This window comes from Dipodomys ordii, unplaced genomic scaffold (genome assembly GCF_000151885.1).
Source record: "Dipodomys ordii isolate 6190 unplaced genomic scaffold, Dord_2.0 Scaffold9, whole genome shotgun sequence".
Lineage (NCBI taxonomy): Eukaryota > Metazoa > Chordata > Mammalia > Rodentia > Heteromyidae > Dipodomys > Dipodomys ordii.
In genome coordinates this window covers 1,717,945-1,740,426 of record NW_012267225.1, presented here as the reverse complement: position 1 = coordinate 1,740,426, position 22,482 = coordinate 1,717,945, and the positions used below count along the sequence as shown (strand labels likewise).

At 41.4% G+C, this 22,482-nt stretch overlaps 1 protein-coding gene across 2 annotated transcripts in view; it reads right to left on the bottom strand.

The window, feature by feature from the left end:
• Sfmbt2 (Scm-like with four mbt domains 2) overlaps positions 1-17,452 on the bottom strand; it is a 136,995-nt gene extending 119,543 nt beyond the window's left edge. For both annotated transcript variants that reach the window (XM_013009375.1, XM_013009376.1), the window contains exons 1-4: positions 17,399-17,452; positions 15,287-15,422; positions 8,566-8,660; positions 6,048-6,288 (exon numbers count right to left, since the gene is read on the bottom strand). In XM_013009375.1, the coding sequence (XP_012864829.1) occupies positions 6,048-6,288; positions 8,566-8,660; positions 15,287-15,422; positions 17,399-17,407 (481 nt within the window). In that variant the 5' untranslated portion in view covers positions 17,408-17,452. The remainder of the gene's footprint in view (positions 1-6,047; positions 6,289-8,565; positions 8,661-15,286; positions 15,423-17,398) is intronic.
• Positions 17,453-22,482: the final 5,030 nt, after the last annotated feature.

Below are 22,482 nucleotides of genomic sequence, written 5' to 3'. Positions count from 1 at the left end.
ATGAAAAACAGTCAGGCACCAGTGGCTTATGCCTGTCATCCTAGCAACTCAGGAGGCTGAGATCTGAGGGTCACAGTTCACAGCTAGCCTGAATAGACAAATCCATGGAACTCTTTATCACCAAACTAACCCACAAAAAAGTAAGCCAGAAGTAGAAGTGTGGGGCTCAAGTGGTAGAGCTCCAGACTTGAGTTTAAAAAGAAAAAAAACAACAACAAACAAACAAGAGCTCAAGGCCCTGAATTCAAACCCCAGTACCAGCAATAAATATATTAAGTATGTGGTATATGGCAAATGTCAAGACAAACATAAACATTTAAGGAATCTTCTTTTCCTACTTCCCTACTGATCAGTGAAAACCCCATTGGGTTTTAATATTTACAACATTTTCCTATTAATAAACACATAGTTTCCATTGAAGACAGCCAAATGAAATAGTGTGACCGTTTGAATCTCATTAGCATTACTAAAATGTCATTTAAAAAACATTAATCTTAAAATTTGATAGGCTCATAAAGCACCACCACCTGGCACTTCTCAGAGTCTATGGTTAAACAATGGGCATGGATGGACGGACGGGTGGAGCCGGTGGTCTGAGAAGTTTAGGGTCCGGTGTACCGTATCCTCAGCAACCCTTCCATTAGGATCAACGACAGGAAAACCAACAATTTCCAAAACCAGTCCTGGAGCCAGGCTGGTGGATTTGGCAGGACCCACCCACATAACATACGCCCATCTTCACACTTTCCCCTCACTGTTCATGAATAAACATCCCTTTATTCAAATACGTTATATATTAACCAACTCCAGTCATTGTGATTCAACCCCCTGAATGGTAAATGGAGTCAATCTGGCGAGACTACAGAGTTTGCAATTCAAATTACAGAATGTTAATAATAGCAAAAAATAAAATAAAATAAAAATTAGGCTGATTCCTAAGGCATGGCAATTCCAACGCTTTTACTGCGACAGCAGAGAGCACCCATAACTATCTCTCCATTTATAAATCGATGGGGCTTTTATTTGTATACATATCACCCCACCCCCCATTACCTGAAGTTCTAGGCAGGAGGGTCCTTTCAGAGGCTCAGTAGGCACCAGCCAAAATGCCCAGAGCTCCTGGCCTCTGACATCAAGAAGGGAATATTGCCACTTCTCAATAAATAACAATGCAACTGTCCCTGAATTTAATTATTTCTGTCCATTATCACCATAAACAATAATTATTGGGTGGCTGCCTTTTGCCAGCTTTGTATGCACTTATGAATAAACCTCACTTTATTGATTTACTAAGGCCAAACATTTAGCTCCACTAACAAGGGCCATAACCACCCCCAACTTGGCACTCAGTGATGCTTTAATGTAGGCTCCCTCATGCTTTTCATACGAAAGATTACCCCCTTCCCAACACCATTCTCTGAGCAGCCAATTGGCCACTGAACCCGTCTCTCTGAAAATGTCCTTAATTAATGGGGTGCTCTGTTCATGGAATCCTATCATAGTAACACACGTGGGAATGCTGTACTTCTAGTTTGCCTTCCTCGTAACATGTAACAGAAACACAACGCCTCGTCTTAATTGTCAGCTGAAATTAATAAACCATGGGGCAGGAAAATATGAAAACAGTAAAGAAGTTCTATGTGCCCCATAAAAGGATCATCTGTCACTGAAACAACTGAAAAAGACAGGAGACTATTTTGGATGCATTCAAATGACCCCCGCTCTGCAGTCTCCATCCAACAGGGAGAGACACCCTCCTCCCTGCTTCTTCCAGGGGATACAGAGGGCAATAGATATGTCCCATGCACATCTTTTGCATCCACCACTCAGCTTCCAGACCACTCAGTCTTGGACAGAGAATACTCCTTTCTCTCTGTTTCAGATAGGGACCAGAGATGCTAATTCCTGACTGAGACAAATCCTACCTAGGCACTCAGAATAATCTGCTATCCTAGTTAATATGTCCTCCAATCCATTAAAGCTCTGCCAATCCCAACAGCATCATGGACACTTGACCCCTGTGATTAATGCTTAGGACAGATTCTTGATTTGTATAGATAGCTCCTATTTCCAAATCAAATCCCATTACCCAAAAACCATAGAATTTCACATCAGAAGGCTCTTCAGAGGTTATATACCATGACTACTGTTTCAAAGGTGAGAATTCTGGGGAGCAGTGAGTTCTTACCCTAGGAAGCTAAATTAATGGTGGAACCATTAGATCTCTGCTCTAGACCCAGTGTTCGTTGGTTTATGCCATTTTGGTTCCTGGAAATCCAGAAGATCTCTGTTACCACAGAGCTTCCCAGACAGAAACTTTAGTGTCATGTAAATATTCTCCAATGCTGTTCAACTTCAACCACAACAAAGATGAGCCAGGTACAGTTGTAGAATTCACAATTCTCTTAGCTCTCTAAGAAAACCAAACCAACACAACTCCCCCGTTCCAACCACAGATTCTGAGTCCCTTTGGAACAACCACTGCCTGCCTTTGGTTACAAAGCAATAATTATCCCATCCTCCAGCAATCAATAAGACCTCTTGCCCCATGACCCTGAGATTTCCTGACTTTGTTCTCTGTACTAAAGATTTCCAAGTCATATTGATTACCTATAAATTCTTTCAAGTTCTTTATACACCAGCACTAGAGAAATCCTCAATTTAGGGTCACTTACTGCTGAACAGACTTCAGATCTTTCTGTCATGTTAATGGGCTCCCTTTTCTAGGCATTTTCCAATTTTTCATTCTGAACTTATTATCTCACAGGCGCTATGTCTTGGCTAATAGCCCAGCCTGTGGGATTCAAACTTGATGGGTTCTGAAACTGTGACTATGGCCACGTTTTTCTTCCAAGTGTGAGCTAGGAGCTGATGAATCAACTAAGCCTCTTCTTTCGGGTAACAGCAGGATCCACAAATCCACAAGCTCTTGGACTGTTGTATTAGAATTTCTGGAACATCGCCCTAAAACCCCTAACTAGAGTAGCTTCTAACTGAAGGGTATTTAACTCCTCAAGTGTCAGACTAAGAGTCACACGTGGGACAATGAAAGCACAGCCATAGACAGAACAGGGCCCCAGACAGAGATCCTGATTCTCAAGGGGCCCCTTGGTGGACCCCCCATATGCCTGGCCCCTCCTATGAGAAGAACATGTGTACCTTGCCAAGGTCTGCAGAGCTGGAGGGAAAGGATCTAATTCTCTAACTAGAACTGGTATTCCCCAGTACTCCAGCAATACAATGCATCCATCCAGAATGACTTTAAGACAGATCAGAACACATAGGAAAATGACATAATCAAATGTTACATTGAGTCTTCTCACCTCAGTGTCAGTTTAAATTCAAAGCAAGATCTGAAAATGTCATTTGTGACCAATTTTGCCTGGGTCTGGGGGAGTTGGAGTAGAAATTACCCAAAAAAAAAAACCACAGTGCACTTCTCTGCTCAAAGCTGCCTCTACATACTCACATGCCCTAGAATTTGTATATGCAGAACTGGGAATTGAGATAAAGCATTAACATCCTAACAACCATTCTCCAGGGCTCACCCAAACAGTACCCTTCCAAGAACAAGGAGGAAATAAAGGCTTATGTTGCTAGATAGAAAAACACGGGCTATACTAACTTGAAATGCAAGGAAGAAAGGTTAAGAGAGACAACACAATCATTGCCCTAGTGACACTAATGATGTCTGAACAATCTTTAAGCAGAATTCCAGCTTCCTTCAGTAAATTTCTCAATCACTCACCAACTTTATTGAGAACTCTGAAGACTCAGGCAGTGTGTGCTCACACTGGGGAACACAGGTAAGCAAGCTCACAGCATGGAGCTTACTGTCCCTACACTATATGGATGGAAAAAGAAATTATGGTAGACTCATATAAGGAGTATTACTCAGCCCTATAAAAAGAAAAAATCCTAACACAAGAGCCAATATGGATGAGCCTTAAGGATATTATACTAAAGGAAAAGACAAAACACCAAAGAACAAATGCCACCAGACTCCATATAGGTGAAATGCTCAGAATAGCAAAGTCTATGGAAACAAAAAGTAGGAGGGGGAAACTAAGGAATCATTTGCAGTGATAAAAACATTCTAGTGTCAGTTACAGTAGTTGCACACCTTGTACATATACTAAAAGTCAGTGAATAGAACTTGTGTGTGTGTGTGTGTGTGTGTGTGTGTGTGTGTGTGTGTACCTGTTCTGGTGCTTGAACTCAGGGCCTGAGCACTGTCCCTGAGCTTGTTTTTCTCAAAGCTCCCACTCTACCATTTGAGTTATAGCACCATTTCCCATTTTTTCTGAATGGTTTATTGGAGATAAGAATCTCACGGTCTTTCTTATCCAGGTTGGCTTCGAACCATGATTCTCTGATCTCAGCCTCCTGAGTAGCTAAGATTATAGGCATGAACCACCAGCACCCGACTGAATAGAACATTTTCAAGAGATGAATTTTGTGGCATCTGAATTACATTTTAGAAATAGCAAAACAAAAAAATAACAACAAAAAAATACTTTGTGGATACAATCCACATTGAGGGCCCAATCATGTGAATATGGGTAGGCAATCCAAAAAAGTGGACAGCTGGAAGAGGAGGTGGAGGAACAAGTCCCAAGAACAGGACAGAGAAGACATAAAGATGAAAACAAAAACCCTTCTCTCGCTCTCTTCTGAGACAACAAAAGGCCAAGGTCACCTAAAACCAAGACAATAGATTCAGTCCTGACGGCTGTCACAAAAACGTAGTTCTGAAAATGCCAGCCATTTTTCCTGACCCTCTTTCTCCTTAGTAAGCTATCAACTATGTATTACAAAAAACTATTAAAGAGAAAAATAAAAATAAAAACCAGATCCTCCTTTCAGTTAGAAAAACAAAGTTGAGGGAGAGGAAGTTCGACGAGAAATGTACTCATTACCTTACTTATGTAACTGTAACCCCTATGCACATCATCTTGACAATAAAATTAAAATTTAAATAAAAAAGGCAAAAAAATTAAAATGCTAAGGCAGCTGTTGGTGACTTCTAAAACCATACATGTTATTTCCAGAGAAAACCAGGCAGCTGAATAGGAACAAGGATATGATACATGCTTGAAAGACAGAGCACCTAATGCTGTCACATAACAATGCTACCAAGGCCTCACAATGAAACATACAGAATGGGGAGCTGAGAGTCAAATACTTGGTCGAACTCAGCGTTTACATGGTGAGAACCAGATGAGCTTTAGTGTCTTTGTACCCCACAGCCATTTTTTTCGCCAATAGGATCTCTGAGCCTCAGCATGGCTGGCAGGTTGAGCTGGGTAGTTCCTAGTTGTGGGGTCATCCTATCCATTGTGGAAAGTATAATAGCATTCCTAACTGGGCCCGCTGAGTGTTAGGACCAGTGACTCCTTCCTACCATGAGCCCAATCCAAACTGCTTCCAGCTATTACCAGATGTCCATGGGGCATAAACCACCCCCTAACAGAGAACCATGGGTTTATAGTAACTAAATTGATCTCATCTCCATGGGCCAAGGGATGTCAGTTCTCCTCTTTCAGTTTTCTAAATGCTTCTGATTCTCCTGGTCTCTCTTCAACAAGACATGTTAAAACTTATTAGAAAGCCAAGTACTAGTCACTCTGCCTTGTAATCCTAACTACTCAGGAGGCCCACATCTGAGGGGATGCTTCTGTGAAGAAAAGCAACCTACTCAACTACCAGAGAGGAAAAAAACAAGATCTCATGCATAAGCATCTCATCAGCTTTCTTCTCCCAACCGCTAAAAGCAATAGAAGGATTCAATTCCAATATGTTCACCACCTATAGGTCCATAGCTGGCTCAGCAGTCAGGGCCAGGCCTGCCAAGTAGAAATAAATCCACTTCCCCCAGCTCCAATGTTTTCCAGCTTTTAAGAAAGCCCAAGACTGAATTTTTAAAGAACTGGACAACCTTGGCAATAACCCATTCAGAATTTTCTAGGAGGTCCTTTCTGACATGACAGTGAATACAGGCCTGTTGAAGGATGATCACCAGACTTCGTTCGGTAGAGGGTGCTCACCGTCGGGCGGCATCAAGACCTTGTTGTTCTGTGTGCACCACCCCACAGGGTGGAGGTCTGCTATGACCACATCACACCAGAAGTCAGCCCTGCGGTCTTCCCCATAACCACAGTAGCGCAGAAGCAGCAGCTGCCCGCACGTGGTGATGATCGTGGCCACCCAGTACGTATCCGGGTTGTTCTTGTTGGCCACCTCCAACTTCATGCCCGGCTGGAAGTTGCTCTGAATGCTAATTTCAACCTTAAGAAATCAGAAACAGAGAAACACCATTTAATCCACTGGACGTATACTTCCAAAGAGGGTAGGAACTACTTGAAAATGAGAGCACTTGAAAACTATTTCTCTTGCCATAATACAGGCATGCATTTGTCTAAGAAAAGTATGATGCGAGTTGTAAACATGATGCTACATTTTCCAGAAGTTACATTCAGAGAAAAAGAAAAAGAAAACAGATCACTAGGTACTAGTGGCTTGTACCTGTCATCCTAGCTACTCAGGAGACTGAGATCTAAGGATCCTTGTTCAAAACCAGCCCTAGACAGATAATCTGGGCAAATAAATTCCCCCTATCCTTCCACAATAAGAAAAAAAAATCTTGCAGTCTGGTGGGTCGTAACATTCCAAAGCTGATATTTGTACTGTCCTTGAGCAGCAGGTCCTTAAAAGAAACACTTGGCCAGTGTGGTACTTATCCCTGTGCCTGATGCTACTTTTCCTTTCAAGCTGACATACAAGCTGGGTGTCCTTGGCTCAACTCTATAATCCTAACTAGTCAGGAGGCTGAAATCCAGAGGACCACAATTGAAGGCTAGTGCAGACAGAAGAGTCAACAAGGCTCCATCTCCAAAATAACCAGTAAAAAGCTAGGATGGAAGTGTAGCTCAAGTGGCAGAGCAACAAAAGAGCAAGCACATAAAAAATGCCCTACAGACCTGGGAATGCTACTCCTCAAGGAAAGATGCCAACACTGCCCTACCGGACCAAGGCATCAGGAGAGATAATGGTGGGTAAATAATGGCTCAGAACCCAGGGGTAGCTAGTGCTGCTGAAAGGGAAGTGGGGAAATGGATGAATCTGAGAATGGGAATTTACAAAGAAAGAAAACAATGACTTCTAAGCACACCGAGGAAGGGCAAGTGGTCAACCAATGTCTCTTTCCCAAACAGCCTTCAGCAAACTTCCAACTCATCTCCTACCAACTACCTTCAGACATCCGTTAACCATGTCTTTCACAGAACTACCACCTGCACTGAGACATGCCAGGAAGGCTTGGGGCCTGCTATGCTCTCTCATTTAGCTCTTGCTTTTATGAGCCAGCCCCAATCATATTCACCATCAACTCTTACACAAAAGGTGCCAAAACCTGACCTTCACAAGGACACACAGGTTTACATGGTCTTAAAATTCCTTTCCAAAAGAACATGACCTCCCGAAAGAATTAAAGGTCTTATTACATAAAGAATCAAAAGTTCTAGCTCTCTTCCTCAGCCAGGGAGCCAAAGGGAAGTTAAGGAAGCTGTTTCTTTTGAAACTTGGACTGAATCTTTGCCCTGGGGAACCTACCCAGGTAAGAAAAAAAAAAAAGATTTCTCAGATTTCCATTCTCACTTATTAATAGAATATTCCTGACTGAGAATTAGGTCTCAAAAATTCAGTCTTTTCTTTGCTGATTATATAGTACCATTGTCTCACTGTAAGCAAAAATCTGATAAGAACTCTTTTCCTAGGCCTTGTCCTCTTGTGAGCATATTATTTGCATTATCCAAAGAAATTAATGTTAATATTTAGAATAATCCTCATTAGTAGTATAACATTCTTAATATTAGTAAGAATGATTTTTATTAGATATAAGTAGTTTCAGAATTATTTCTAGTTATTCTCTCATTTGACTCATCGAACTACAAATAATTATGAAATTCCTATGTGTCCTTTCAAAACCAAAACATCAGTTCAATATAATAATATACACTAGCTACTCAGGAGGCTGAGATCTGAAGATCCTGCTTTGAAGCTAACCCTGACAGAAAAAGTCAGTCAGACTTGTCTCCAATAAGCCATCAAAATACTGGAAGTGGAGCTGTGGTTCAAGTAGTAAGGCACCAGCTTTGAATGGATAAGAGACAGCTCCCAGGCCTTGAGTTCAAGCCCCAGTACTGGCACAATAAACGTCACATATTATATAATAAATATAATGTTATATATCCTATGTATGCATATATATAGTATATATAGTGTGTATACACACACACATACACACACACACACACACACACACAATTATATTTAGTATGGCCACTAAGAAAACATTACCTATTGCATCTTCTTGCCTGGTTTGCTGGCTTTTTTACTTATTAGAATCAACCTTACCTGTGGTCCTCCTGATCTGCAGCTGTCAGTGGAAAAAATCAAACTTCCTTATCTTTTCTTTTGCTCCCTTCTTCTGATGAGTTTGCCCTACAGATGCCCTCCCCCTCCCTCCTTACCCAAAGATTGAAAGAGATGAGCCACTTTACATACGTGTTTGAAGGATGCATGAGGAGCTGCCCTTGCACCTGTCTCCTCCAGGTATTCTCCCCAGTTAAAGCCGATTTCCTCCAAGCTGGAGCCTTCCTCTGCAGAGATTTTAAAAAAAGAAAGAAAATCAGTAAGAGGGCAAAGCACAGAAAGGCACTGGCCTTCAACTGGGTGCAGAGAATCCTTGATGGAAGAGACAGATCAATTCAGTGGCTTAGAAGAACATGCGGAATTCTTTGCAAAACCTTCGTAAGAGAGGTAGAAGCCTTCTTTGACTACCCTGCCAAAAATCGATGGTCAGGACACATGAAAGAGACTCATCTCAAGCCCCTACTTGTTGCACAGTAATGCATTCGTTTGCCATTCATCCCGGACACCCTACCCTGTGGGAAGGACGGAGGAGCAGAAGAAGGGTACTTCCAGGAACTGAGTCTGTACCACTATACCCACAGGTACCAGACCTATCTTTCTACTGAATACATACCCTAATGAAAGATGATAAAACAGTATCTTTAACTACTAGTGCCACAAGGGACTTGATTTTACAAAACAGTAACAGAAAAAGTTCCTTTTTCCCCTTTTAGAAGGGGAAAAAATGGAGGGCCAGAAGGATTGCTGGGGCATGAGGCCACCTTGCAAGTTGGTGACAGAAAGAGACCAGCTGCCTGCCTGGCCCTGTCCTGGTCCCCTCTCCTGACAGGAAAGATCAATCAGGGTCATTCATACCAGAAGAACACACTAGAAAAGAACATATGTTTCTCTGGTCACGGAACAAGGAGAAGTCCAATCAAATGTACAACATGTCTCTTCAAAAATCAAAACTATGGGAGGAAGGGACTGGAAGAGAGTGAGGGAACAGAAGACACTATGAAAGGAAATCTACTCACTGCCTGAGTCATGTAATGATAATCGCTCTGTACATTGCCTATATGATAACAATAAATTAATTTTTTTTGTTGGTCATGGGGCTTGAACTCAGGGCCTGGGCACTGTCTTTTAGCTCTTCAGCTCAAGGCAAGCACTCTACCTCTTGAGCCATTTCCAGTTTTCTGGTACTTAATTGGAAATAAGAGTCTCACAAACTTTCTTGCTCAGGCTGGCTTTGAACCACAATCCTCAGATCTCAGTCTCCTGAGTAGCCAGGATTATAGGTGTGAGCCTGGCTTACAATAAATTAACTCTTAAAAACTCGGAACTACTTTAAATCTGCACAGACCCAGCCACTAAGTCTCTGAAGGAAATCAAGTGATTGCCAAAGACACTATGGCTATGCCTTAAGATACCATATGCATAACTGGAGAGCACTAATTAATGTATTTTAAGATCCAGGTGGCATTATCATTTCTAGTAGAAGAGTTAAGAAATGCACGTGTTATTTTAACCTCTCCACCACAGGCTACCACACAGGAGAATCCACAGCAGGAAGAGCTGCCTGAACATGCAAATGGAGCTTCAAATTTTATATTCTCTTCCTTTTCAATAATGCTCAATGCATGGCACCATTGTGCCCATGAGTCTTTCCCAAGCAGGAGGCAATTTTACTGGTGATGAGGAAATGCGGCTTTCCAGCCTGTGGTTGGTACAGAAGTGGCACACCTGTCCAGTGTCCCAGGGCTAGCAGGGATTGAGGATCTAAGTAGGAAGGTTCTAGATCTTTTTTTTTTCTACTGGGGATTTTTAAATATACTCGGCAGGGTCCTGGCACTGGATAGAAAGGAGTAGTTTTTAAAAATTTAGAATGCTAAGTCAAAGGCCAGAACCATAACTATTGCTTTATATAATCAAAGTTTCTTAGAACTGCTTCTCAAATGTTACTCCAATAAAATGACTTATAATCAAACAGCCAAGAGATAAGGAGGAAAGGCCACCTTCACGGACTAGGGCCTTTCAACAACAAGCAGGCTTCTTAAAAGAAGTTAATGGGAGAGCCAGGCATCAGTGGCTCAGGTCTGTAATCCTAGCTACTCAGGAAGCTAATATTTTAGGATTGAGGTTCAAAGCAAGCCAGGGCTGGAAAGTCCATGAGTCTCTTATCTCCAATTAAATGCCAAAAAGCAAAAGTGGAGCTGTGTCTAGCCTTGAGTTCAAAAGCTTAAGTAACAGTACCTAATTAATTAATAACTAATTAATAAAGTTAATGGTGGATCCTAATCCCCTAGCTAATGATAAATGATGGTAGGGTTTTGACTTGCATGGACACAGGGAAGCCACCCAAAGCAAATACAGTCATATTCTAAAATACATGCCAGGCGGCAGCTGTCAGCCCTGTGCTACTTTGTCCCTGAGCAGCACATCTGGACATCTCTCAGCATAGTTGCTGTCTGGTCCACTGGTGAGAGGCATGATGTTAGCACTGGGCCTTTGCCAAAACAGCAAAGGAGGACTGGAGCCTAGTGCAGATCCTGTCCAGAACTTCTTCTCAGCCACGCATCTGGCTCACACCCTGTCTTCCCATGGACCCCACAGTCAGAATCAGACACCATCATAAGATTTGAGGTCTGCGCTCTGTCAAGAGCACCACACACAGCCTCACAAATCTTCCAAGAAACACGACAGATGGACATCCCCAGAAGAGCTACCAGGAGCTCAGAAAGGTGAGGGACTCAATGTTACTGCAATAGTCTCAGTGGAGGGTGGGCTGCAGAGCTGAGCTCTTAGTAATCATGGCTTTTGAGCTTACTATCAGAACTCAGAAACTCCACCACCACCTCTACCTTCTGTCTACCTGGGATGACAGGCCACCAAACCTGGTGCATCTGTCACTCTATGCTAGGAAGCATTCCAATATCCTTCGGCCAGACACACAAGCCAGGGGCAGAACCCATCATCCAAGTACCCACCGTGAGGGGGATAAGAGAGGGCAGAGTCCCTAGAGGCTGTGGATGATGAAGAAGAGAAGCTAAGCTGGAAGAAGACCTAGGCAGGAAACTCAGCCGTTGGCCTGAGAAGGCAAGAAGCGACCACACAGCAGCCCCCTGAGAATGTCAGCTGTTGAAAATGAATGGGAGCTGGTCCTGAGCAAGTCACTCCCTCACCCCAAAGAATGTTCATTCACATCTAGGCTGAGCCATCTGACCCTGCCTGCTGCTCTTGATACCTCAGTTTAGAGGCCCCAGCCCTCATCACCATGGCTGATAAGGAGATGGGGGACAAGGCCTCAATCTGAGACTCTGAGACTTTTTGTTGTAGCTCTGTATTCCTCGTAAAATTCTAATTCACACTACTTGTAATTTCACCAAAAGTTGTTTCAACCAAAGTTCAAGCCACTACAAACGACATTTCCAGTCCCCTCCCCAATATAACGAGCTCTGTCTCCTTTGGGGCTCATTTATTTATTCAGTCAGCTTGACAAGACAAAAATCAGACAGCTCCCAGTATCTCCCCAGTGGAATCAGGAAGACATTAACTTTGGTCATTCCTTCCTTGGCCTAAAGAAAGACTTTATAAAGTACCCCCAAAAGTCATACGCAAAATGGAATTTGAAAAAGAAAAACTGTATGCCTGGCCACTGGTGACTTGAACTGCATTGTTTGAACAATAAAGACATCTACAAAATACTGTGTCACATACAATCTTCTCTGGGCCTAGGAGCCCCAGGCAGTCGATTCTCTAAAGACATTTCAATGAGCATTAGATAAACACACACAATGTTATGAGGAGAGGTCCCATAAACCCAGAGCAAATATTTACAGCTGATTCATAAGCCTCTTAAACCCATAAACATTTTATCAAGGAAACTCTGACAATCTTCCTCCGCCATAAATTGAGCCACTGGGAGGCACTTCCCTTGTGACGTCATGAAACCTGACTGTGAAAAGATGCTAAGAAAACTTCACGGTTTTGAAAGAAAGCTGGAGTGCTTGTGAGCTGCAGTGATCCACTGTGGATCTGTAATAAACATTCAAAAGAAAATACCTTATTAAAAGCTGGAGCCCATGTGAAATACGCTATAAACAAACTCATGCTTTCTCTTGGGTAAACCTTGGGTTTCACCACTTTCTAATCTGAAATGACACTGATTTTGCAAGGCTGAATATTAAATCCTATAGCCACTATTTAATGATAGTGGGAATGGGCAGGTAAAATTGCTGGATAAGCATTCTTTTTTTTCTTTTTTTTTTTTTTTTTGGTCAGTCATAGGGCTTGAACCCTGGGCCTGAGCGCCACCTCTCGGCTCTTCAGCCAAAGGCTAGCGCTCTACCACTTGAGCCACAGTGCCACTTCCAGTTTTCTGGTGGTTTATTGGAGGTAAGAGTTTCATAGCTTTTCCTGCCTGGGCTGGCTTTGAACTGCAATCCTCGGATCTCAGCTTCCTGTGTAGCTAGGACGACAGCCGTGAGCCACCAGTGCCCAGTGTTGAGTAGGCATTCTTATGTACTAGGCGGGCGTTTTGTTTCATTTTGTTGTGGGGGGAGGGCTGGTTGGTTTTTTTTTTCATTTTTATTTGTTTGTTTTTGCCAATCTGGGGCTTGAACACCAGGCCTACATGTTGTCCCTGAACTTTTGTGCTCAAAGACTGTATTCAACCATTTGCACCACTGTTCCATTTCCATTTCTTTCTTGCCCGGGCTGGCTTTGAACCCCAGTAGCTAGGACTATAGGCATGAGCCACCACCAGTGAGTGACCAGCTTCTAAGTGCTTTCTAAATGCAGGAAGAGACAGGAAGAAGAGATTAGATCTTCTTTTCAATACTAACATTCAGAGTTCATACTATCCTAAGGAGTAGAAAATTGTGCAATTGTGAATACCAGTGTAAATAACTCACAAAGCAACTCAAGCCATCGGCCGCCCTGAAGGTCCAACTCACACTGAAGACACCAGAGGCCAGAACAATCATCTCATCATCTCATCAGAGCACAAAGATCTGCATGACTGTCCCTACCACTCGGGGGGTGGAGGAATAACCATAAAAAACAAGCTGGGTGCTGCTGACTCATGCTTATAATCCTAGCTGAGATCTGAGGACCATGGTTCAAACCAGCCCAGGTAGGAAAGTCTGTGAGATTCTTAAGTCTGATTCACCAGCAAAAAGCCAAAAGTGAGAGCTTTTGCTCAAGTCATAGAGCTCTGGACTTCAGCATAAAATGCTAAGTTAGAGCTCTCAGACCCTAAGTTCAAGTCCCAGGACCAGAACAAAAAAAATAGAGTTAAGAGAGTAAATACGTATAAAGAATTCAAAATATTGAGGATCTGTCCGAACTCACACATGGACATGATCATCCGTAATTTTCAAATCCATAGAGAATCCACTAAAGAACACTAAATTTTCCTTCTCTTGGACAGTTGATCCTGAAGTCTCTTCCAGGAAAAGACCCTGAGCATTCAGTCTCTGTCTGCATGGCTCCTGGTAGACCCCAGAACCAAATATCCAAAAACTGATTCCAGAACTGAAAATATTTTATATGCCAACAAGTGAAGAAAATAATAATAGACAACTCAAGGAATCATACTTGATCATGTGGTCAATAGTCCAAATGCTTAAATCTGGAAGATGTGGATTTTGAGAACGAAGTGAAGCTTTAAAGCCTGCTCAACCATTTCTAGCCCATATTCTGGGCACCAGATTGTTCACGACCTGGGAGGCTAAGAATGAGTAGATCACAGTTTGAGGCCAGCCTGGACAGAACAGTTCACAAGACCATTTCTCAACCCACAGGTGAACATGACAGGATACACCTGTAATACTAGCTTCCCAAAAGGCTGAAATTGGGAGGATCGTGTCAGCCCCTTAAAACAGTCTACACGGAAGGAGCTGGGCACAGTATCACAGATGGTATGCTAAAAATAGACTGCAGTCCAGTCACATGCCATGGCATGAAGTCCCTTTCTCAAAACTTACCAATACAAAGAAGGGTTAGAGGTGTAGCTCAACAGTAGACTGCCTGCCATGCAAGGTCAAGATCCTGAGGTCAAACCCCAGCATCATAAAAATAAATGACTGATGGACTAAATAAATAAATAAGCCCCATCCCAACAGTCTCCTGGCCACAGGAAAACGTATGCAAATTCTAAGGAGAGAAGACAGATGAGTCACATTGCTAGAAACAAACCTGGGTCATAAGGATAATTTAGACTTATTTAGAAAGAGTGGACCATCTACCATACAAAAGCACAGAAAAGTCTCCAGGTGAGAACCTGATGGGCTGTGGCGTAAAATCCCCCAGGGGATAATAGTCTCCGTCTCAAACTTTCCATCTATGAACTCGTTCTCAAGGAAACATCAGGACAAACAATTTCCTGACAGCAGATTATCATCAACAAATTTCACAATCGACTTAAGCTACAGAGATATATTGTAGCTGCATGAAAATGGAAGGCTAATAATAAGACATAGCTAGCTTTTAGGCCATTCTGAAAACACATCATTGAAAACGATATAGTCATGGACTATGTGCATGGCATAGTTCAGAAATACAGGCCAGTAGTTCACATCTGTAATCCAAGCTACTCAGTAGGCTGAGATCTAGAGGATGGAGGTTAAAGCCAGTGTGGACATAAAAAAAAAATCCCTGGAACACTCATCAAAATAATAAGCAAAAAAAAGCAGTTCTCGAGGCATTGCCCAAGTGATAGAACACCAGCCAAGCCATGGTACAGGCACATACACTGCTTAGACAAAACAGCAAATCCCAGGGACAGGCAGTATGTGAGGTCGAGTAAAAAAATCTCCACTGTTTCCTGAACATTTCTACGTCCAGAAGAACTAAGCAAGCAAAGTCATACCTGAATCAAGATCTCCATTTCCATTGGCTGAGCTGACATGCTTTTCCAAAGATGAAGATGAAGAATCTTGCATGTTGAAAATGGACCGACTGCTCTCCATGTCTGAGAAGTGACTATCTTCTTCCCTTAGTTCATCCTGCAGCCAAGAGTAAACACGAGAGCACTTGAATAATATGAAGCCATATACACTCATTTCTAAACTCTCCTGTAGTAACATTATGCTCTCAAAGAGTTGCTATCAATTCAGTATAGCATTTAAGCAAAAGGTAATGTTGGCAATAGAAAATACCAGGAATAAAGACAAGTGCATCTCTATGCAAGGTCAACAACCAAGGTCATTGCACAGCAAAAGCAGAAACTTTCTCAAGGTCGACAACACCACCTATATGGACATGATTTTCCAGGATAAGTAGAACTTACATCTCAGTCACCATGGTTACATGGGACAAATCCCCTCTGTCTCTCTCTCCATGCTGAGAAGGAGCAAGCCCTCCTCAACCTCGGCACCCCTCCCGAACAGATACCAACACTTGGTATCTTGATCGCGGAAGAAGCCCTTATGCATCATGGGTGAACTAGTACCCAAACCAGTGACAGTCTCCGCACTTGTGTGCTTTATGAATTAGAAGACTTCTCCCACAACACACTGTCCTTCTCCACTTACTTTCTCATATGACTGGGAGAAGAGCTGAAAATTCCTGGTGGTTCTCCCAGGAGGCTTAAGTGGGAACCCATGAGATACCAAGAGCAATCACTGCCAACCATCAGCCACTCCATGTCCCTGTGGTGGTGTGAAGTCTTCCACTTATTTCATTGTCTCTTTCATTTTACAAGCTTGAAAAAGTTTAAGTCCACAAAGAGCAAGCACAGAACTGAGTGTGAGTGGCTCATTCCTGTAATTTAAGCTACTCGGGAGGCTGATATCTAAGGATCATGGTTCAAAACCAGCCTGGGCAAAAAAGCCTGTAAGACTTTTATCTCTAATTAACTACACACACACACACACACACACACACACACACACAGCCAGAAGTGGAGAAATAGTTCAAGTGGTAGAATGCCAACCTTGAACAAAAAAAAAAAAGCTAGGAGACAGTACCCAGGCCCTGAGTTCAAGCCCTACTATCAGTCCAAAAAATAAGAAATAAATAGCAAGGACAGATGAAGAGAAGAAATAATATGGTATATATATATATATATATATATATATATATATATATATATATCAACTTATCAACTGACTATTGTGTGGCTCACATAGTGGAAAATTATCTTAAAATACACACACACATGCAGACCTCTACCTCTTTGGTGACATTTAATTGCCCTTCATAGCAAACACTGGGAAATTTTGTCCAAATTGAAGGTTCATAAAATATTGTTAGTCATTTGTGCTGTGCCACAGTAAGGGTTGAAAAGGTTGCCAAAAGCCAACAAGGAATATACCCAATGGAATTCTATGCCTCCATCAGAAAGAATGACACTACCCCTTTGTTAGGAAATGGAAAGGCGTGTTAAAAATTATATTAAGTAAGCCAGGCCCAAAGAAACATAGGTCTCATGGTTTCCCTTATTTGCAATATCTAGTATATGAGTCAAGCAGAAAAGGTCAGATAAGTTGATGTAAGGGAAAATGAACCCTAAGATATATATTCAAATGTTTTTTTTCTTCCGTGCGATTGTTTCTAACACATTTATAAGATTATTTCTTTGTTGCTTTGTATGTCCTTCCCCCACAGTATAACCCCTGCTTTCACTGTATTTGATGTCGGTATAATTTGTGTGGGGGGGGGGGAAGGGGAAAAATTGTTTAAATAGGGATACAGGTGGACCCATTGCAACAATGAGATGTACAAGTTGTTATGTCGAAAATGAACTTTACAACTTTGGTGACGTGGGGAGGGGGAATGGAAAGGGATGGGAAGGGGAAACAAAGGAGGAGGCTACAATGTTTGATAAGAAATGTACTCATTATCTTGCCCATGTAATTATAACCCCTCTGTACAGTATTTTCACAATAAAAAAAAGTCAAAAAAAAAAAAAGCAACCAAGGAAAAATAGAAATGGATCAGGTACCCAGCACAGGAAGGTGGCACTTATTTGACTACCTACCTGTTGCATGTAAAGTATTATGCCAGACACAGTGTGGAGGTACAAAGCTATTTCTTGATCCAGATACAAAATAAGAAAAGAAATTATATATGTTTTTATAAAAACACCTTGACTGGTTCATTAACCACAAATCTAAGCATTTTGCCACTGGGAAGATAAGTTCATGAATAACCAAATAGGATGACATTCAAAGACATAAACCTGAAAAAAAATAGACTCTCTTTCATTCATCCAACACACTCTGAGCACAGATGACAGTATTTACTACAGCAAAAATGAGGGCATATGGTCTGAATGGCACAAGTCAACATCAGTGATGCAAAAAAAAATTAAATTGAGGCTGTCCCAGAAAATCAGAGATCCATGAGCAAAAAGGCAGGGTCTGAGGTTGAAAATGGATCCTTCAGATTGCTTAAAATCATACAAGGGCCAGACACTGGTGGCTACTCAGGAGGCTAAAATCTGAGGACCATGGTGTTCAAAGCCAGTCTGGGCTCCAATTAACCATCAAAAAGCTGGAAGTGGAGCTGTGGCTTAAGTGGTAGAGCACCAGCCTTGAGAGAACAGAAAAAGCTCAGGGGCAGCATCCAGGCACTGAGTTTAAGCCCTAGGGTTGGCATACACACATAGATCACACAAGGGAAAGTAAGTGCCATGCTTTAAGATGCAGGCAGACATCCTGTAGCAGAGTGTAGAATGCAAGGAGGAGAGCAAGGCTGGATGGAAGCTGAGTAAAGGGGAGGGCCGGTACTAAGTAAAGAAGGAACCAAGGAAATGAGCTCAAGAGGTACTTAAAGGTATAATCAACAGAACACAGAGGAAATAATTCTACCAAAATGCCATCTTTTCCCAGCATGTGGTCACAAATGCCAGGATAATTTACTAGGCTTTCCACAGCTAGGTTTCAGCATCTAATGGAGCCTATCAAAATAGACAGTTCTGAGGGGAAACACATTAAATATGGGAAGGACATATCATTTCACAGAAATCCTATTTGCTTTCTCTCTCTCTCTCTCTCTCTCTCTCTCTCTCTCTCTCTCACACACACACACACACAACTATCCAGGGTATTTTAAAAATTAAACCCTTGGGCTGAGAAGGTGGCTCAGTGGTAGAGTGCTTGCCTTGCATGCCTGAGGCCCTGGGTTCGATTCCTCACCACCACATAAGCAAAAAGGAAAGAAAAGCCGGAAGTGGCGCTGAATAAACTTTAAAAAAATAAATAAATAAATAAATTAAAATTAAACCCTTTTACCTAACAAGAATATCCTAACCCCCAGATAGCTATTTTTTTTAAAGGAAGTATATTTCCGAGTAAGTAAAAGTGTCTGTTAATGTAAGCAAGATCTTTTTTTCACAAGGACACATAACCTGGGCATGGTAACTTCCTGGTTTGTGCAACAAGTAATGTGATTTGTGTCTCAAGTACACTACACAACAATAAGCTCTTCTCCTCTCTACAACTGGTATGCCAGAGAACAGTGCTGAACCTAGTCAGCAGTTTGGGGCTGTAACTTAGAGTAAGCAGACCCCATCTAGCTCTTTGACGTAAACAAATGACTCAACCTCTGTTCCTCACATTTTTTCATGCATTAAATAAGGCTTGATTATGACACAGTCAAATGTTTCAACGCTAAAATGCTCTCAATCTACTATATACTTTCCATTTCAATTATATATTTCCTCCATCGAGGTGTAACCATTTCTCCGAATCAAATTTCACCTAGTAAGCATTTTCTACTCCTGACTCGACCCTGTTTCCTTCCTTCATCTGGCATGTATTTGCAGAATATAACTAATTTTAGCACAGACTAAGCTAATCTTTGTTAGGGAGGAAGTGACTAGGTAAGAAAGTTCATTGGATAGGATTCAAAAACCAATCAGAAACCATCAGGGTCCCACTGGCTATTCTGAAAAGCCCTAGTCCAGCAGTGGCCACTGGAATCTTCTGTAGTTGGACCTGGCACAGAATGGTAACGACTAGACCCATGTGAATACTGGGTACATGAGATATAGTGAGTGAATTCAATTAAGGACTTGAATTTTAGTTTTTGTTACTTTAAACGTAAATGGCTATACATGGCTAGCGGCTGCTGCACTGGGCAGGCCAGGCGGACCCCTGCATTGGTAGGCCGTACTGGAGAACTTGGAATGTGTCCTAAATAACCACCCGTCCTTGGCTCTCTCCAAACTTTTAATTTAATAATGCCAAGCTAGTTAAAAGAGAACACAGGAATTTTAAGACCTAACAAACTTCAAAAGGAGATTGAGTTTCCCTCTAATATTCCACATATGATTCATGGCAAGCTTCCTAATGTACGAGGTTTTTATTCAATGTGCTGCAATTTTTCTTACATCAATACAATTTCCTAGGGGAAGTCATCTCAGAAACTAAGTTATATGTGTCCTACTAAGATTATTTCTGTGTCTTATTCATTTATACATTGAACAAAGTGGGATGTCACCTGAAAAGTGGATTCAAGCACAATGAAGAAAAATAAAAGCCCAGGAATGTAACTATTAATACATCTGCCATCAAGTACCAGTAGTTTCTATGGCAATTATCCAACTGGTAAAGAAGTTGGCTAGGAGAAGGAAGGAAGATGGGAGGCAATCAACAGGGAACCGCTGCAGCTCTCTCTAACAAGACACAGATTTGGGGTCCTAACATGCATTTCTCCCCTGAGAGATTCACAACAGCAAATATGTGAACAGCAGAGAGTCATGGGAACTAAAAACAACTAATAACTTCTGCTCATAAGGATAGAAAAGTTGCTATGGCTCTTCAGTGGTTCAAGTCTTAATCCCTAGTGCCAAACCACACACTACAGAAAGGTAATATCGGACTGGAGATGTGAGCATTGATTTAAATGCACTGAATCAACCATTTTAAATGGAACTCAAGGGTCACAAGAGAAACAGAAAAACAACTGACTCATTGGCAGAGTCAAATTCCCTATCTTTCTTGTAAGGAAAAAAGGTATTCCAAACAGAAACTACCCAGGTGCTTGGAAAAATTTACTTGTTTTTGGAAAATGATGTGTCATACTTTTTCAACAATGTTTACTTTTTTCTTTCTTATACAAGATACAATCCTGACAGAAATCCAGGGGAATCAATTATACAATAAATTTAAAATAACTTGTAACCTTAATACCTACAGAAAACTACTTCCATAGGTATAATGTCTTCTGATGTCTTCTTTGTGCTTTTTTTTTCTTAAGTTCATGGAGAATTAAGAACTCTAATCCATTGTTCATCCAACATTACATTAAAAAAACTTCCTTTCGTCATGAAAATTCTTTGAGAACATTACTTGAAATAGTTGCATACTTTTTATGCATAATTTCTAATCATTCAGCTGTTAGGGTTTATTTTTCCCACCATTATAAACAGTGCTGTGGTCATCATTCCCAGACATAAATCCTGTATTTCCACTGCTTCTTTCATGTGGAATCCGAGAAGTTAAATTATAGGACCAAAACTATACAGCTAAAAAATAATGGAATCAGCCCAGGTGCCCATCAGCAAATGAGCAGATAAAGAAAATATGGCATTTGTGTACAAACTGAAGTACTGATCAGCCATAAAGAACAAAATATGTCATCAGCAGGAAAATGGGTGGAACTGGAGATTCTCATATTAAGCAGAATTATTAAGCCAGACTCAGAAAGACAAATATCACTCTTTTCTTTCCTACTCATAATCTAGAATTTTTTTTAAAGAGATAAAACTAAGAGAACTACTGAAGGACTACTAACCACCAGAAAGAAGAATGAGGACAAGAGAGGGTGAAGGAGACAATTGGGATTGAAGCACATAGTATGCAAGTATGAACGTGTCAGCAAGAAATATATCACTTTCCCCAATTAAGAAAAGTATTACATATATATGTATATGTATGCAACATGTGGGTGGAGATGGAAGGGTAAAAACTGGGAGAGAGTGAGGGGCGGAGTGACATTGTCCAAAAAGAAATGTGCACATTACATGACTTATGTCTACAGGATCTTTTCTCCATCCACTTTCAATTTGATACTCAAAACACAGCCAGCCTCTACAATATGTAACTGTCCTCCGGTGCCTCTTTGGGATCCCTTCTGTACTTAATTCTATTAGTAAGTTTGATGGACGTTTAAGAGCGTGATATTTGATCTCACAAAACTGGTTTTCCTAACTGTCCCCTGAGTGGTTGCTCCTGACATAAAGAATGTTGGTGTTTTGTTTTAAAGCTTTTCTTTCAACGCAGTTAAATCTATTCATTTGCTACCTTTCTTCTAAAACTAATATTCATAAAACATTCTCCCAGGCTCTGAGTTGCCCGTTTTTAGGATTTCAAATTTCATGTTTAACTTTTCTAACACAGGAGGGACTGGTGCTTATATTGTGAATTGCTCCTCAGAGCTTATCAGCCTCTTTTCCCCATCCCAGTTAACAACCACTCCTACCTCATTGCCTGTCTTTACCAGATACCACATTCTACTCTACACTATGCTTCAGTGCATAAAACACAAGCTATAACTACTGTTCAAATATCCCTTAGTTAAGCAATCATCAAACATGAGGGTCATTTAAGCTTCTAGAGGAATGACTTCTCCAAGTCTTGGAACCCCATTCTCTAACCAATTTAACATCACATTTTAAGGAGCAAAATATCTCTGAAAATACCCAGAAACTATAGAAATTGCTATGGTTAAATGCTGAGCACTGGTGGCTCATGCCTGTAATCCTAGCCTTCTCAGCAGGCTGATGTCTGCAGATCCTAGATCAAAGTCAGCCCAAGCAGACAAACCTGTGTAACTCTAATCTCCCATGAAGCAACAAAAAGCCCAAAGTGGAGGTGTAGGTGTAGTTCAAGTGGTAGAGTACAAACAATGAAGCAAAAATTAAAAAAAAAAAAAAGACTACAAGACTCTGAGTTCAGGCCCCAGTAATAGCATAAACAAACAAACAAGGTTAGAGACTGTTAATTGTTCCCCCAGGCCCATTTTCTCCTATGTGATCATAAGGAATCACCAGCTAACTGAAAGAGACATTTTCCAGACTCACCGGCCATCAGATGTGATGGAATCCCTAAGCTCTAG